The 17,879-nt window shown below is 40.2% G+C and overlaps 1 protein-coding gene across 1 annotated transcript in view; it reads right to left on the reverse strand.

Annotated features, from left to right (window-relative positions):
* Positions 1-17,879, reverse strand: part of lrp1bb (low density lipoprotein receptor-related protein 1Bb) — a 157,185-nt gene that overhangs the window by 39,996 nt on the left and 99,310 nt on the right. The window contains exons 50-63 of the mRNA XM_028590475.1: positions 15,716-15,835; positions 14,696-14,824; positions 14,105-14,227; positions 12,037-12,177; positions 11,625-11,812; positions 9,433-9,616; positions 9,253-9,338; positions 6,291-6,413; positions 1,992-2,173; positions 1,604-1,803; positions 1,059-1,247; positions 794-942; positions 431-524; positions 38-154 (exon numbers count right to left, since the gene is read on the reverse strand). Of these exons, the coding sequence (XP_028446276.1) occupies positions 38-154; positions 431-524; positions 794-942; positions 1,059-1,247; positions 1,604-1,803; positions 1,992-2,173; positions 6,291-6,413; positions 9,253-9,338; positions 9,433-9,616; positions 11,625-11,812; positions 12,037-12,177; positions 14,105-14,227; positions 14,696-14,824; positions 15,716-15,835 (2,025 nt within the window). The remainder of the gene's footprint in view (positions 1-37; positions 155-430; positions 525-793; positions 943-1,058; positions 1,248-1,603; positions 1,804-1,991; positions 2,174-6,290; positions 6,414-9,252; positions 9,339-9,432; positions 9,617-11,624; positions 11,813-12,036; positions 12,178-14,104; positions 14,228-14,695; positions 14,825-15,715; positions 15,836-17,879) is intronic.

The following is a 17,879-nucleotide window of genomic DNA, read 5'->3' on the forward strand; positions in this document are numbered from 1 at the left end:
TGTTCCACGTAAACAGTAACAGTTGTTCCATCCTTACCACAGTTAGCTTCATCCGAGTTATCACCACAGTCGTTCTCTCCATCACAGATGAATGGCGGAAGAGCACAAAGGCCAGTGCCACACTGAAAACGCCCAGGCTGACATTTGAATTCCGCTGTTGGAAAGGAAATCATAACTAAATCTCAGGGTATATACTCTAAGAGTTCATTCAGCAAACATATTAATTGGTACAGAGTATTGTGTAAATGCCTTTAAATGCTAAACATATAAACAACAAAACACATTCACACATTCATTCATTGAACAGCAAAGACAGAAACACAGAATGTCATTTTAATACCCCCTTAAAGCTCACCAGAATAGGAGTTGGATTGTTCTGGTTTACAGTAGTACAATTTTGAAGCCAACCTTTAAATAACATGGCACTCACGGCAGTCGGTAGGTTCATCTGATCCATCCCCACAGTCATCCACCGTGTCACACTTCCACCAGAAAGGGATACACTCATCTGTCCCGCAGCGAAACTATTAGTACCACAGACAAATGTAGAAAAAAACACACAGAATTTGAAATCAACATAGGGAATATTTGACTCTCCGTTTAAGCTTCAACATTCTTCAAATCCAAAGATCAAAATCAATACACAACCGTGTTCTAGGCCCTACAGTGCATGTCAGAAAAGGAAAGCATGCAGTATGAGAGTAAAGCACTTTGCCCTGAGGGGAAAAAGTACTGATAGAAAAGCAATAGCATGGTCAAACTAAACTAAGAAGTGGGAGGGGAGATGGCTAACCTGACTGGAGGTGCAGTTGGAGAGGCAGGTCTTATTGTCAGCAGCCAAGTAAAAATTTGTGGGACAAGCACATTTGTGTTCCCCACCGGGAGACAGAAGACACAGGTGGCTGCATCCTCCATTTGCAATCTGACACTGGTGCTTAGGTACTGTACAGAAGGAAACAAGCGCACAAACATTTCCTTCTTGAAACTATAAGGAGGGCCGTAACAACTGCTCTGCATGGGAGGATAGAAAGAACATGAGTGCCAGATGGATTTCATACCTTCAGGCTGGCGCAGGGAGTGGTAGACCTTGATGGATTTGATGGCTTGCCAGGAGTTGAGGAGCTCCATCCCTTGAGCACCAGTTGTCTTGTGAGCACGTCGTAGTGATTTGGACTTGCCATCCGTCCAATAGACAAAGTCCTCAAACAAAGTCAGAGCCATTACCCCTTGGATGTGATCATAGGACACTGGAGAGGGACAAATGGCCATTACAAGCTTCAATTAAATTCTTTTTTAAATTAAATATAGCAATTAGTCACAGCCACAACTGACCATTCATCAGGTTAACTAATGATTTGATGTTTTATAGCATTTCTAATTTTTCAGTACCTTTTTTTCAGTAGAATACATATATTTATATATACTGACACAGCCACATCTAAGTTATTCAACCTTAGGGTCTAAATTCATAATCACATTTAGAACAAGTACAGCTAGTCTTTGTGCAGCCTTACATTTAACAGACAGATATGGCATGGTATCAAAGTGTACTTCCCCCAAATGTCCAACTACTCCATTAACATGGACAACACCTTAGTCTCACCTTTGCGTCTTTGGGTGCCATCCATGTTGGCAAGCAGGATATGGTTGTCGTCTGCCCAGTAGAGCCTCTTGTTGGTGTAATCGATAGTGAGAGCAGTGGGGCTATAGATCTCTGTGTCAATGATAACCGTTTGCCCTCGGCCATCCATGCCAATACGCCCAATATAAGGTGGGTCACAGCAGTCTACCCAGAATACGTACCTAGTCAGAAGTATAGCACATTTCAAAGAGTGATGTGCTACAGCACACAAAAACGTGATAGGGATAAAATAACAAAAAATGAGAGCAAACATGAGAGCTGGATCTTACGGTTTCCAGCCATCTGAAAAGAGTGAATCTATCCCTCTTCTCCCTCAAGCTGTGAAACCAATCCTTGATAATATGCTCACCCTGTCTGGGGGTCCAGAGCTAGATCCATGGGGTTCTTGAGGCTAGAACTAATCAGGACAGTAGGGTAGAGGCCATTGGCTTTGGACACTTCCAGTGTTTTCCTTTCTGCATCGCACCAGTACAGATTCTTTCCTATCCAATCCACTGCTAAAGCGCTGGGCACTGCTGTTTTATGGACTACCTAGTAAAGCAAGAAGAGAAATATCAGTTTCAGTATGAAGGTTTGTCTATTGCTCTAAATTTTTCCATGGATGAATGTAAAGAACTAAAAAAAAAAAAAAATTCAATGTTAAGAAATAGAAGGCATTTAAGCTAATTTTGCACTTTCATTACTTTCATACTGTTATTATATCAGTCTAGTGTCTTCAGAGAAGTGGGTGTGGTTAGCTAATGGACAGGGGCAGACTAACGCGTCATATGAGGGGGTGTGGTGTTGTTGATCTGATTTAAACCCGCCATTGCAGGTGTGTGGAGGAGATTCATTGAGGGGTTGATTGAGGAAGCAGGCGGAGATCCTCAAGTGGATGGACGCTACAGGCCACACACACTGGAGACAAACATTTTTGGAAGACTGATTCTGATTGAAGATACGTTTCGTTGATTTCCCACAACAGAACTTTTGTAAATACACCTTTTAAAACCTGAACTACAGCACCGAAGGGCGGGCTGGTGCAGACCAGACGACAGAAACGCTGGAGCGCCAGTTCAGCGCGCTTGCCACCTCGACGAGGGAGGCACCAAAAGCTAGCAGTCCCGGCTCTGGAACGCAAACCGAAACAGCGGCTGGGTGAGTCAGTTTAACACAGCACAGACCCCTCTAGGAAGTAGGAAAGACATACACTCATCCAGGCCAGCTTTAGGCTCATTCTTACATTAAACGCAACATGCAGGGAGAGAAGTCAAAATAATTAATGTCACAAGCTAGGTTAGCCTTTAGTAGCTGTGTTTTGTTGTTCAATGAGCCCAGGTTAGCTTAGCATTGTTGCAATACTGACAAGCACATGAGCATGTGCAAAGGAGGGGACTTCCTCTGTCAGGTACACTGTAAGAAAAAAATCTTACGAAAAAACAAATAATGTCCTGGCAGAAAATTAACAGTACCTTTTCCGTTAAGTTTACGGACATTTCTGTTAATCCAAAAAAAAAGTCAAAATACGGAAAAACACCTGTGAAAAATCATTACAGAAAATTCCTTCATATTAACACAGAAAATTGGCCTGTATTTCTACGGACTTTTCTAACAGTGTAGGAGTAACTTACTGTATTTCAACTCTGACATCAATAAAACAGATCTGAATCCCTCAGAACACATTTAAATCTTCCACAAACACCAATCTTGAACTTTGAGTAGGCTATGCTCTCACTGAGAAATGATCTTTTCCTCCATCAAAGCAAATACAAGTGCTTATATTATTTTCAACCGCATTACACACTTAACATCCAAAGCCAAAAAGAACATTTGTGTGATTTATTTGAGATCTGATTAACATGTGTTGCCATGGTAATGGCAACACATGTGACACAAATGCTGCTGAAGGGTACTGCAGGGCGATTTTTAATAACCATAACTGCAGACCACAATGTGAGCTTTTTAAAAAGTAAATGTGTCACATACAGAATACTGTGTCAGATGTGATAAAATATAGTATTGTTTTTATCTGTAATATTTCTGTAATATCTGTAATAACTAGTATGGCCATAAAATATATCCACACTCTGTGCTTCTTTTACTTCCTATTAAGTCATATTTAGGTATGTTTATGTGTGCCCAGTATTGCCACACCTAACAATGTGGGAAAGCAATAGTCTATGTGAGCTCCTTACACTGACTGCTGGTAGAGTTTTGCTAGAAGTAAATAATGTCGTAACAGCTTTGTTGAGGTCAGGATTTGGGTGATGCCCGCAAAATCCAAATGATTTCACTTGGACTCTATGTAAGAGAGTTTACTTGTCTGGTGTGATGAAAGTTTGTGCACATATTTTTTAAGGTTGAGGAACTGCGTCTAAATTTAACTAATTCATTAAGGTAACACTGTAGTTTGACCCATGCATAATTATGCATAACATATTTCTCAAATTAGGGACTACATATAGAGGGCAAATTTCATTCCTGCTGCTGTATGACAGCTACAGTAGTGCTGACATTAATATGAATATAATTAATCTCACTCAGTACAGACTTACAATAGTGACTCTTAGTCACATATAAATTCAACTTTGATATGCATTTACAACTATACTAGCTGCTAATCTCGAACAGAGTGGAAAAAGCTAAAGTCAATGTTCATACAACTTTTATGTGTGATTTTGAAGAGGCTAACTAAAGCCATGAAATGTGCACTTTGCACGTATGCACAATAGAAGATTTAATGCAAACATGATTACCAAAATTGCACTGCGTTACCTGATCTGCGCTGCACCACTTCCCCAACGTCAGTGCAATTACCAAACAGGTTCAAGTGCAAACAAATGGTAGTGTAGAACTCTTTTTAATCTTTAAAGAAAGATTTTAGGTTGCAAAAAGAGTACCCTTTGTATGAGTATTTTATATTTAATTGTGTAAATGTAAATACTGTGATTAAAGTGGGTAGGGTAGAGGGCAGCAGAGAAATGCTCTCAATAATGATCTTATTCCTCTCATTGTGCTAATCTCAGTGAGAGATTTGATTAAAATATAAGTGAAAGTATTTAACTGATGTAAACAAAATCTAGAAACGATCTGGGAACTCCATCAATATCCCCAAGACAGTCTAGCCTTTTTGAGTCTGAAATGTTCAGAATAAACAACCATTGTGCCAGCTGGCGGATAAAGGCCTTCTAAACCCCCCTTTTATATATATATATATATATATATATATATATATATATAAAGCCAGCACCCGTGCAATCTGTTATTAAAGAACACAATGTGCCTTGAGGCCTTTTTTATCATCATTTCCAAGAAAATATATAGTCCTGGCAAAAGGCTAGGCTGTCCCCTAAGCCGTAATTTGGACAAAACTGAGCTTTCAACTGTCAATAGTTGTGTCACTCCTTGTGTAGTATTTTCCATCTGTCTCCTCGAGTAAAAGGAGTTACTCACTGCATAAAGTCCTTCTGGTGGACTTTACCCATAATACCTCACTATTGATCAAAAGATTTTTTTTCTGCTTCACGTGGCACTGAAGGTAAACTTGTGAGTAATGTCAACGTTTGGATGTGGCTCATGAAGAGCAGATGAATTCAGAGAATGTTTGATATATGCAGATTTGCAGTCACAAATCTTCAGCCCTTTTTTGTTTTTGGGTCAGTATAGCAACATGTCACGCTGACTGCTTCAACAGTGATAGCTTAGCAACCAACCAGGGATTGGACAAAGATCAATTAACCTTTGGATGTTGAAGGTAAACCCAATTACATATGGCAGAAAACTGCTGCTGCATCTCACTTTATGGGATGAAATCAATCATAAATGTCTCAGTGGTTGTTTTCTTTCAGCTATCAAATGCAAACTACAAGTTTCAACCCACATAGGGCAGTGCAACAGAAGTTTACTCTTTTGTTTAAATAAACAAAATAAATGATAAAATCTATAATTAACTAAACCATATAATTCAATTAATGTCTGCCTTTCAGGTGAAACCCCTAACTTTTTTGTCTTCATATTGTAAGCTTATACCAGTAGCCCTGTATATCAGTGGCTCTTTTAATTAACCCAATGTGAGAAGCTCCCTGATCTGTGTGTCAGACAGTTTGTCCTCTTGCTAAGCTGTGGCAGTGGCTTAAACAGAGACTATGGGAGAAATTGAGCTGAATGAGCCTAAAACCCCCCACACACCAATGCTAATGAGATGTGGGATGGGGGCCCAGCAGGTGTTCTGCTGACGTCCCGGTGTCCCCGGTGTCTGTGCAACGATCCAATGATCCAGACCAACCGTGGTGATTACACAAGAATGCACCATTTTCAACTTATTACATTCATGTAAAAGCCATTGATGATATTCCTATTATCACTAACACACATGTATTCTTGTTAAGCTAACAACAGAACAAATCCATTATGTTGACTATATAAAAGGATAAGGGGCACCCATCTTTAAGTGAGCAGTGATAATGAGTGATAATGAGCCACTTAAGCAACATACTTAGCATTTTGATAATTCAAATAAATTAAAAAAAAAAAATACATGTGGATAGAGCAAGGGGAAATCAATGAATACAAGCTAAACAGGGACCAGAAAAGTAAAGCCAATGGATTTTGGGTAAGTGGCACAAGGCACCATATGGCAGGCATTTCCAGCAACTAAATCCTTTGGTACCTTGAGGTCACTCCCATTGAAGCGCATTCTGTTGATCTTTCGACCACTTGGCCTGGTTGAGTCCACCCAATAGATAAATTCCTTCTTGTAGTCAAAGTCTATGTGGATGATGTTGTTGAGGCCCTGGAGATACAGAGGAGGGAGGGAGGGAGGGAGAGAGGGGAGAGAGAGAGAGAGAGAGAGAGAGAGAGAGAGAGAGAGAGAGAGAGAGAGAGAGAGAGAGAGAGAGCGCAGGTATATAAAAACATTTTTACCTTTAATGAAAACTAAGGAATCTTGAGTTCCCTGTGAGGGTGAAAATATATTAGAAGCCACTTTCATTAGCAACAAAGCTGTACAACAGAATACAAATTAATTATCAAATGTCACACGATGACAATAATATGCAGGTCTATAGAATCATTGTTAATTCCTTCTTTACAGCATAACCATGATGTATTTTACTAGCAAATGTTGTCGATCATAATTTGCAGAACCCAAATACTGTTAATTCATAGATTGATAAAAACGCAACAGCTTCAGCCACATTTTTCAGTCATCCCTCTTATGCGTGTCTGACAGATATGCTCCTATTTTATTCAATACAGCTATCTCTGCAGGCGATATAATGGCTCACGTTTTACCCGATACAGGATAAGAAACAAAAAAAAAAACATGCCCAACTTCTACAGTATCTGTGTGTGATGTGATATTTACTGTACAAACAATATTGATTTAGGTGGTTTTCCCATAGGTTCTAATGCTTACAGCTATACCAAGCATTTGAAGAGCCAGTGGAGTTTCCAAATGCTCGGTGTAGTGGAAGTCCTATCAAAGCAGAAGAGTGAGGTACTTCCCTACTCTGTCATGCTCACAGGACCCCACTGTCAGTCAGACAAAGCCGCTCACCAAACAAATGCCCCCACCCTGCTGTCTCGCACTGTGGGTGCCGACAAAAGGTGTCAGATAATCTGACAGGCGAAATGAGACATCTTCATCAGATCATCAACACCCTCACAGACAGGCGGCAAAGTGTCCTGGGGGAACCCTTCTCCACTCCAAACATCAGCTATAGCGATCAAACCCGCATGCCCCTTTTATCAGTGGCTCTATCCAGAAATAGGTCTCCCATTCATTTTCCCAGTAGACCGTATAGAAACCAACCAACTACAAAATTAATCACAAGCGTATAACAATAGTTTGAAAAATTAATATGAATTTAAAATAATAACCAAACAAAGATCTATGAATTGTATAAAAGTGTCTGCATGCAGGTTTTTACAGTGCTCATATCAACATCACTGTCAACGTGCCATTGATTTCCTGTTCCACACATTCAACAACCTTTCTCTCTAAAATAAGACGTCTGACAGTAAAACCTTACGGCGGTGGATGCAGTCCAGGCTACCAACCCAAGCTTTAAATCGAAATGATCTCTGCTTTTAAAGTGACTTTAAAGTAATTTATATAGTAACAGCTGATCTAACTTGGTGGCAACATGCTAAAATGAATCGATATAAAGTAATTTCTCAACAGTACAGCTGCTAATTTACATGGTGTAACCTGAATTCACTGATTGCACTTAAAGCCTAACTTACTTAATGCAAAATGTTATCCCAGGTTATTGTGTTTCCCACTGTATAAAAGCCAGAGCCAGCTCTAATTAACCACAGAGGAAAAGTAACACTAAGTAATAGAACAGAGCAGCTATAAAACACATTGGATGGGTTTAAACAATGTGTTGGAGTGATACAATCATATGGTGAGTGACTTGCGTTTGCGGTGGGAAGACAAATTAATGCTAACAGCAAAAGCAACACATCAGAAAAAGGATTGGCTCATTTGAAATCTACATAATATCATGAACATATAATCTGAACAGGGTATGTAATGGTGTGGTAAAGTGATATGAGGTCAGTAAAGTATCCACCACCACTTAGTACAGCCATGTGCATATTTCCCTCTCTAGCGTCCATTAACACTAACATGCAGTGATTAAAGCGAGTTGTGGCCTATGAGAACTACAATACAGACAGTAGAGTACATGGAGTCAAGAGGTTAATATGACTGTGAGAAGAGGCTGTAGGATAGCCCAAGGTTGATTTACAGTAAATCACAGCCAACCATTTGTGATAATAAGTCAGATTCAAGCATTGCCCAGAGCAGCTGTGATGAGACCTATGAATGATTGAAATAGCTTTTCCATGGGGTCCTCTATAGGGTGATTTTGCTCTCTGCCAATCAGAATGGCCAGTTTCCTGTGCCCATGCAGTGGGGGTTGGGAAATAATAATGGACAGTGGACATCTAATTTAACAGAACAATATATAATCACAAATATGGCTTGTGGAAATAACTCCCTGAGGCTGAGGAGCACAATCAATTACGCACAGATCATTTTTTGCAGAGTAATTGAGGTATTACATAATTTTCAGTAAAAAAAGGTTTGCTATGCATCTTTCAAGACTATGCAGCTGAATCAGTTGCTTTTCAGATCAAGGGTAGCAATATCAGAGGGTAAGTAGACTGGAGCACATTGGTTGATTTAAAGCAGACTGCAAACTTTTAGTGTATCTATCAAAATCTGAAGTACATAATTTTGTATTTCTATCATGTCAAAACTTTAACCTAGGACATTATACAATAGCACCATTCCACCATTTTTGCAAATCAAAACATTGCATTCACTATTCAATAAGGTATCGGATAACTTTGATTCTCTCTGCAAAGGTACCCTTTACTCCACACATTTAGCAGACATAATTACACGGTTACTAAAAACAGCAATTTAAACCCATACTTCCTCAATATACAGCTGACAGATTGTGTACAAGGCAGGGGAGATTTTCAATGAAAACACAAAAAAAAGAGGACAAGATGGTAATTTGATTGTCACTATCTTGCCTCTTAGCAGTCGAACACAATGTGATAATGGTGTAAAATGTCACTACAGGCCCAGTGGTGGTGATGTAGATATCGCTTACCTGTTTCAAGATGGTGTAATTTGAGCCATCGACACTTAGCTTCCGGATCTCATGGTGGTCCGCCATAATGAGAAAAGGCTCTTCAGCTGAAATAAGGAAGATGCAGCGTTAGAAGACCGCTGGGACCTAACAGTTACACACTGAAATTCTGCAAGTGGAGAGATGAAAAGTCAAGCTGACCTGACAGAGCCTTGCATGTATTGGGGTTGCGCTCCAAGGCTTCGTAGCCATCCACACACAGGCACTTGTAGGAGCCATATGTGTTGATGCAGCGCTGGCTACAAGGAAGGGTGGCGGAGCATTCATCAACATCCACACACGTCTTCCCATCATCCTTTAGGTGGAAACCAGGCCAGCATTTACACTGATGACATAAAAACACAACAATGGTAGAAATGTAATCATGAATGCAGGAAATGCTAGATAAGAATCCCACTTAGCTATTAAAAATGAATTGTAAAACAAATCATTCAGGTTCTGAATGGCTGTGGCATATCTGAAAGTTCTTAAGTTATTTTTTACACAATTCTTCATTTGGGCTATAAAAGCAGTGCACTTAAACAGGCTGTTTTTACAGTAATGTTAGCTCAATCTGTAACACCAGAAAATATATTTCAGACACGAGTACCCTTTTCTCAGAGTAATGCAGGTAAGCAATGAAAATGAATTAAAACCTAGCATCCAACATATATGATGACATCAAAGCTGTGATATAGACATATTGTACCATGGTTGAAAACTTCCATCGCACTTCAGTGACCAGGGCCCTGCCCAAAGAATAACTCAAAAGTGCTTGTATCAGCTGCTATGGACCCACAGCAAATCCCTTTCTTATCCACAGTTATAACCTTGAAGGCCTTTCTGTTGATCTTCCTGTTCAGGCCACAAATGGATGAGCTAAGGGTCTGCATTGATGTGCTCTCTGTCCAGCTCTGCCCCTGACATGACAGGGAAGAGATGTTTTTTTGTGCTTTCAGCCACTTTTCTGACGCAGTGAGCACTGTCTTATGAAAGAGTAGGAGACGGAAATCCATGGAGTCTGACAACAACAGTGATGGCCAGCAGAGCACTCCAGCGGATGTGGCCTTGACCTGGTTTTAGCCCTAACATCACATGCCACCATTGCCAGGCCAGGCACAATAGCCCGGCACAGTGAGGGAGCACGGACAGTTGTTGGCATACAGTATCATTAAACTCTCCTTGCAGCATTCAAGGTTATTCAAAAAGTAAGAAACTAAATGTATGTATGCTCCAACCCATCTTCATCTGTATAATTATGTGCAAAGTTAGGCTTAATTCATCATCTGCCATTAATCATTAATGTCCACACTTTACTAATATAACTTCCACATTTCACCTGCTACTAATGATTCCAGAGCTAAGCACTGTAGGTCAGTAAAGTCTACTTGAAATTTTAATATTATTATGCAAGTCACACTGTAGAAAGTAGGACATATTATAGTTGTGACTCATATTTACCAATGAACACCCAGGGCAGAGAGTTTATTGAGTTTGCATTTGGATGGTAGTTTGCTTTTGCATTAAACCATAGTGACTAGCTCATCGGTTGTTCTGAATATCTTTTTCCAATGAGAAGCTGTGTTTTGACCCAAAGTTCCAGAGACTTTAGAATGCAACTGAAATCTGAAAATTACATTTTTATTCTCTCATTCATTGTGTGCTTAGCACTGTCGCCTCACAGAAAGCAGGCACTGCTGAGTACTGGGTTCGATCCCCGGTGCGGACATGGCCTTTCTGTGTGGAGCTTGCATGTTCTCCCCGTGTTTGCGTGGGTTTCATCCGAAAAATGTAACAATAGGTGTTAAAAAATGTAGAAAAAATGTGTTTTTTTCAAGGTTGACGGGAAGACAACACAAGGGTTAAATGAGTCGAAAAACAGACTGCAAATCCTAACTTTACTTCAAATGTCATCAAACAAAGAGACATTCTCCCCTCGTCCTTAAACGGTCCTACAATCGTTAATAGAGTACTTTATTGTTTTATGAATATAGCAGTATACGAATCGAAGCAGCAGCGCAGTGTAATTGTTAACCAATCAGCGATGGCCATTCCTGCAAACCCCACCCCGGAAGTTCCTATGCTTTCAGAAAGTACCACCCACTGAGCAGCTACTTTTTGGGGGGTAAAAAAAAATATTTTAGACCGTGGTCTCTGTGGTCGAAACACAGAGTTCCTCACGAGGTTCCTTGTCCCTGGGGAAAGTTCTTGCGATCAAAAAGGTGCTTTATATTTCCATCTGGTTTAAGGGTACAATAGATGAATTAGGCTTTATGGAACTAAACGTAGCCAGCAAGTGATTCTGAGGAGGAATGCACTTCCAAGCTACTGAACCGTGTCCACTGGTCACTTACCTTGTATCCCACAGGAAGATCCTGGCATTCCTGTGTGCACCCGCTGACTCTGCGGTTCAAGCATTCGTTTAAATTACAGTTCCTCTCATCTGACCGGTCTCCGCAATCATCTCTCCCATCACAGAGATTCCCCTCAGAGATGCAGCGTCCATTGGAGCACATGAAGAAGGAGCCATTGCACAAGCTTCCTGAAAAGAGCAAGACATGACTGTCACTGGCACAACGCCCTGTAAATTCTCAACAAAGTTGGGGAATGTTTTTGACCTGACAATGGATCTTGACAGATTAATTCCTTTCAAGGAAGCTCTCCTGGTTGTAACGCCTTTTGTTTCCACCAGTTTCCTGGATGAATGGGCGCTGCTGGGTGACACTGATGAAGAGATTCCAGTAGCGAGCCAAACAGCAGTCTTACCTGCGGCCAGACATTTGAGGTTCAGAGGCAGTTCGTCAGAGTGGTCGGGACAGTCTGCATAGCCGTCACACTCCCACTGAGAGCTGAGAAGACAGCGGCCGTCCCCGCAGCGAAATTCATCTGATCCACAGGAGCGATAGACTGAAGAAAGAGAGATAGACACTTTTTCATCAAGTTACACCTAGGAGAATCATGTGCAAATAGTGAGAAAAAAAAAATCAAGCTTTCTACAGCCATTGTTCATATTGCAATGAAGCACCCTCATGCTGTATATAGAGATTAAAAAATCAAGCCACCAGGAGGTATATTGGTGTGGACAGCTGCCTTGGCCAATATTTGAGGTACAGTAAAATGTTTCATCAGCCCAAGTCAAAAATCACAAATCAAGGCTGTGACATGGAAATCCCTCTAGATGCCAGTTGAGACGCCAAATGTGTACACAGTATGCACAAATAAAAGCTGGCTGTCCGTAGGGGTGGGGGATATTGACAAAAATGAATATCTCAATATTTTTTTTCATTACCTCGATATCAATATTCAGACGATATTTTTGAAATCCTTCTAGAAGTTAAAAGAAGCCCTGTTCGAAGGCTATTTTGGTGGTTCTCTTGGGAAAATGTACAAACAAGATGAAATCATAACAATAAACAAAGGGCTCTGTTCTGTAACATATTGCACACAACCATGTCCTTATTGGAAGCAGTCCTGGATCTGGGACAAGGCCGGGTCAGTCTAGGCTCTGATAGTCCTTCTACTTGGCTGTATAGTCCTTCTGACCGGGACTTATGCTGGGATCAGGAGTTGGATGTGATCTGACTGGCCCAGGTGAGGGAGAGGTGCAGTTCTGTGTGCTTTTTTGATGTTAGAGTATACATGGTCTTTAAGGACGCCTTGTAAAAGTCCCCTGTATCCTGTATCCAGGTGATCACGCTGCAGTTTGTTCACTATGGTTAGCAGTGAACCAAACCTTTGCTAACGTTAGCATCGGGGGCTATGTAGACGGCAGTGTGCTGTTTTCGTGGTAAATAAAATGGTCAGTATATTACCGACAGGGCTCCAGGTCAGGTGAGCCGTGCTGGGCAACGATCCTGCAGTTGGTACTCCATTCATTGTGCACAAAAATGCAGTCCTCTGCCTCTGGTCGTGCCGGAGTTATGTTCTCATTCTGCCGGTAGATAGCTAGCTCGGCGTGCTAGCGCCGACAACGACCTGGAGGGCTCAGTCAGGCTATGTCCTCCGGGATGTTATGAGCCGCCTGGAAGGCTCTCGTAACGGCTGTGTTGTATCGTGGTCCTGTATTGATTAGTTAAGTGTGGCTGTACGAACTTGTATAAATATACACCGACAGGAGAGCCGCTGTCTTTGTTGACATGAGTGAACGTCATAACGCACAGGTAAGAACTAGTAGCAGCTTACTCTCGTGCGGGACGATCGTGATTTTGTACAAAAAATACAGTCAAACAAACCCTAAAATCGCTACATATAATTGTTTAGAAGTTTATAGTATGCGTTATTTGTTTTCTCTTTAACTCCCTTCAGCTCTTTTCATGTTTGGTGGATCGGATTGTACAAATTATGAAATATTTGATATCCCAATTTTGCATATCGTCCAGACAACAATTTGGATATTATCGTCTAAACGATATATCGCCCACCTCTAGCTGTCCGTATGTTTACAATATCATAATATCAAATAAAAGTAAAATAAAGAAATCCTAAAGAACAGAAACTCAGACAAGTGCAGAGAAACATGGCCTGATCTATAATAAACCAGCTGCAAAAATACCTAATTAAAGCATTTTCATCTTAAAGCTTTTCATCAGAAGCTTAAAAAACAAAGACATCTTTCTCAGGAATGCACAGCTTTATTTCATTGACAATTATTATCATAATAAAATATCACTATAAATCTGTTTTTTAAATATCATTTCAAACAATTTTATTGTATCTCAACAACAAACTGGAATAAGGTCCAGGGAATGCAGTGACTGCATAAAACAATGTGCTCCAAATTATTGTCTTTTCTTCAATGTGCTTATATTTAGTTTTAAAATATAAATCTACTTGCCACATTCCACTGACTCATCAGACCCATCTCCACAGTCGTCGTCATGGTCGCAGACGAATCGCTGAGGGATGCATGCCTTGTTGCGGCAGCGAAACGAGCTGTCGTCACATGTGTTGTTGGGTGCTAATGCATGAAAAGAAATGTTTTTAAAAGGCTAATAAATGCATACATTATTTCACATAGCATGGCATTCAATAAATGTAAAACGTCAAAATAAGTGAGCCTTATGCTACTCCTCTGGTCTCTGTGTTTTCTAATTTTTAACCGATTGTTTAGTAGCCTTGAATCAGATTAGCATGAATGAAGTTGGAATGAGCCAGGACCAATTTGCGAAAGGCGATCCAGATTATACCACTTGGAGAAGACTGCAGTTGTGCAAAAAATTCCATTGTACACTACTTCCCATGATACACTTCAATTTTGCAAAGGGATTTGCCGTAGGTGTTCAGTGGGTTTCATGTTCTACGGAGTATAGTTTTACACTCTGAAATCTACAATTCTAAACAAGCAATGATTTCTTAATTCTGGGATCACATAAGGGTTTCTTTTATTATTGCAGGGAGTTATTCAATTTGTTGAAATAGAGTTTACCACAGCCAGCTGCAGAAAGTTCATCACTCCCATCAGGGCAGTCCCTTTCACCATCGCAGAGCCAGCGTTTCGGAACACAGGCATACGACCCAGGGCAGCTGAACAGCCCTGGAGCACATGTCACTGAGCCTGAGAGGAAAACAGGACCACATGCTCTACTTTCCAAAGCCAAAGAATACAATGGGTCAAATGCACCACAGAGGAGAATGAGTACAACTGAAGCAGATGCATTATGTTTTGTCAGGATGGTACCTTCTGTTATCAGTGAACATTAAGCAGTAGTTCCAATAAATAAAAGCATAAATTGTCCTGCCCTTATAGGATATAACAGACTATATTACATCTCAGGGAATAAAAAAGTTTTTCATGATGGTTTTGACCTGATACCCCTTTATGTCCTAAACAAACTTACATTTTCATTGGGCAGCAGTTCCCTTTATGCAAGCTAACAAATACTGTACTGTGCTATTGTGAGTAACAATTATTTGCCTGCTTTCTGTAAGTCAGCAATACTCCCCTTTATCTTAGGACTGTCCTTTAAGGCAAAAAAAAAAACAGTAGAAAAAATTGTCTGGCCCTGAGAAACAAAAGGTAAATACAGAAGTTCAATTAGGCGTGTATAGCTAAAATGCATATCTCGTTTTTGACAAAAATTGTGCCTGGGAAACCTGTGGGCCATTTCATTAATATTTCTTTAACACTCCATTACAATCCAATTACACAACCAATGGTCAGAGGCATTCTTGTCTCTTCAATTGTGGTTGGATTCTTTTTATTTTCTTCTAGAATTCATTACACACACATCTCATTTGCCCGTTGAAAAAAGCTGTGCCTCTTGGGCCCTTAGTGATGAAAAATCTATTTGCCTCAGTGCCCACTTCAATCATCAAACCAGCCTGCAGTCTCATTTGTTTCATATCTGTCCATTCATTTCCAGCTCTGCTGGGGGAACACATGGGGCTGTACAGCTGATGTGACCTTTTACAGCAGATTTCTTATGACACCTGAAAGGGCACTAACCACAGATCTGCACGCTCTCATCAAGGCCATCCTCGCAGTCGTTCTCCCCATCACACAGCCATTGTTTGGCAATGCACTTGTTCTTTGAGCAGGCAAACTGGTTCCACAAGCATGACGAGTCTGTAGAGGGCAGTGGGAAAGGGATTTCAGTGCCATAAATCAAACAAAGTGAGGACGAAACAACAAAAGCGGCATACCCTATTGAAGGGGCAACATTGCTTTAATCAAAACAACTAGTGGGCCGGCTTCTATTTGCCCCATGGCTTGCTTGTTTTTCTCTGTAGTTTTTCCTACTTAGCAGCGTGCATGAGTGTAGCTGTCAAGCACTGCAAATATATATTTTTTCCTTTTCTCTCACAGAAGAAGACATTTTGATGAATGCTCCCAGTTGCTGTGCAAGGAATTAAAAGCATCAACAAAACAAGAGCCTGGGTTAAATATCCTATCAATATAAAAGCACCTTAGTACTAATTATTAAGCCTTTCATCTTATTTCAATTTGAAAAGAAACTATGTTGCTGGGGTGACGAGAAACAGTTGGATGTCAACTAAGAGAGCACTCTGCTGATCACTGTGCAAAAGTGATTGTGTAAAAAAGGGGATATATTCATAATCTGTGCTGACTGAGTTTGTGTCACTGAGCCACCCACTCTCCCCGGGGAGTCGTTCTGTGGTCTCTTTCTCTCAGATGTCAGGCCTGGCAATGTCTGCCAGAGCTTTGATGAGATGTTGAGAGAAGGAAGGGGATGTGTGCTCCAGGTCACACCACAGTACAAGGAATTATGGTGGGGGAGGGGGAGGGGTCTCTCACACTGCGTTGCTTTCATTGCAGACTTTGTACATCACACCAGCTTTATGTGCCTTGATACGATGGTGTAAGATAAGGATAAGATAAACATTAAATGGCTAAATCTGGAAACCATGATTACCCAGACTTTCTGTAGGTGATACGAGATTTGCACTTCAAATGCTGCTTCCACAGCTGTTTCAAGTGTATAACAAAATGGCAGGTCCACAGCACATTAAATGTATCAAAGAAAGTCTTTCTTCACACTGTAGAAAAGCACATTATGCACTGTGAATTGACAAATGACTATTTCATCTAATCAGATGTGGAATTTGAAATTTCTGAAATGTAATGACATTTTCCTCAAACTACTTTGCCTTTGCAGTCAGATTATCAGTGGTTGGAGCTTTTTATATGATAATTAACTCAGAGAAATGGGAATATTGTCTATTTGTCCTGGAAAAGCTATTCAGAACTTCTCAAAGAATCGTGGCATTATTCATATTAGCTCTGATATGAGCACATTTGAAGCATAGGATGTTATCATTTCACACAGGCACAAATGACATTTTTAGATAAAGGAATGAAAATACTGTTCATGTGTTATGCATCTCTCTAACAACATTCATGGCCAATTTACAAAATAAATCAGATAACTCGAAGAGCATTAAATATGAAAAATGGATTGCACTGAACTGCCTTCCTCTATCCGCTGCAGTGAACAAAGGTGCTGGTTAATTCTACAGGAAGAGCGAAGCACACAAGTTCGATCTGCAACATCTTAGTCAAACACTCTCAAAGGCAAAGACATCTAAGGTCTATGGTCACATTTTATTTGAGTTACTCTTCTTGAAATTAGTTGTCATCAGTCCCAAACTACTATGGTCTGGATGGTTTGAAGGCAAATGAATCATACAGTCTACAGTCAGACTGTACTTAATCATAGTGGCACATTTGAGCTAAATGCTAGTGTCTATGTTTAGCAGGTACAATGTTTAACATGGTCACCATCTTAGTTTAGTGTGGTAGCATGCTAACCTTTGCTTATTAGCATCATAATAAACCAAATGTATGACCAATTTGACCTGACCTGATGACAGCGAAAGATGACAAGTTAAGGGATCACCAAAGATATTAGGATTCATCCTTTGGGCACTATGGATATCTGTGCTTAATTTTATGGCAATCAATTCTGTCATGCTTTTTTTTCTCTCTCTCTTTTTTTCTTTGGCGGGCCTGTCCTCCCCTAAATATATTTTGGTGTGGATATATTACATATATTTACATGGGTGAATCTAAAGTTATAGAACAGGCATACGTTGAAATATGTCATATATATATATATATATATATATATATATATATATATATATATATA

The sequence above is a fragment of the Perca flavescens genome, chromosome 11 (assembly GCF_004354835.1).
Source record: "Perca flavescens isolate YP-PL-M2 chromosome 11, PFLA_1.0, whole genome shotgun sequence".
Classification (NCBI taxonomy): Eukaryota; Metazoa; Chordata; class Actinopteri; order Perciformes; family Percidae; genus Perca; species Perca flavescens.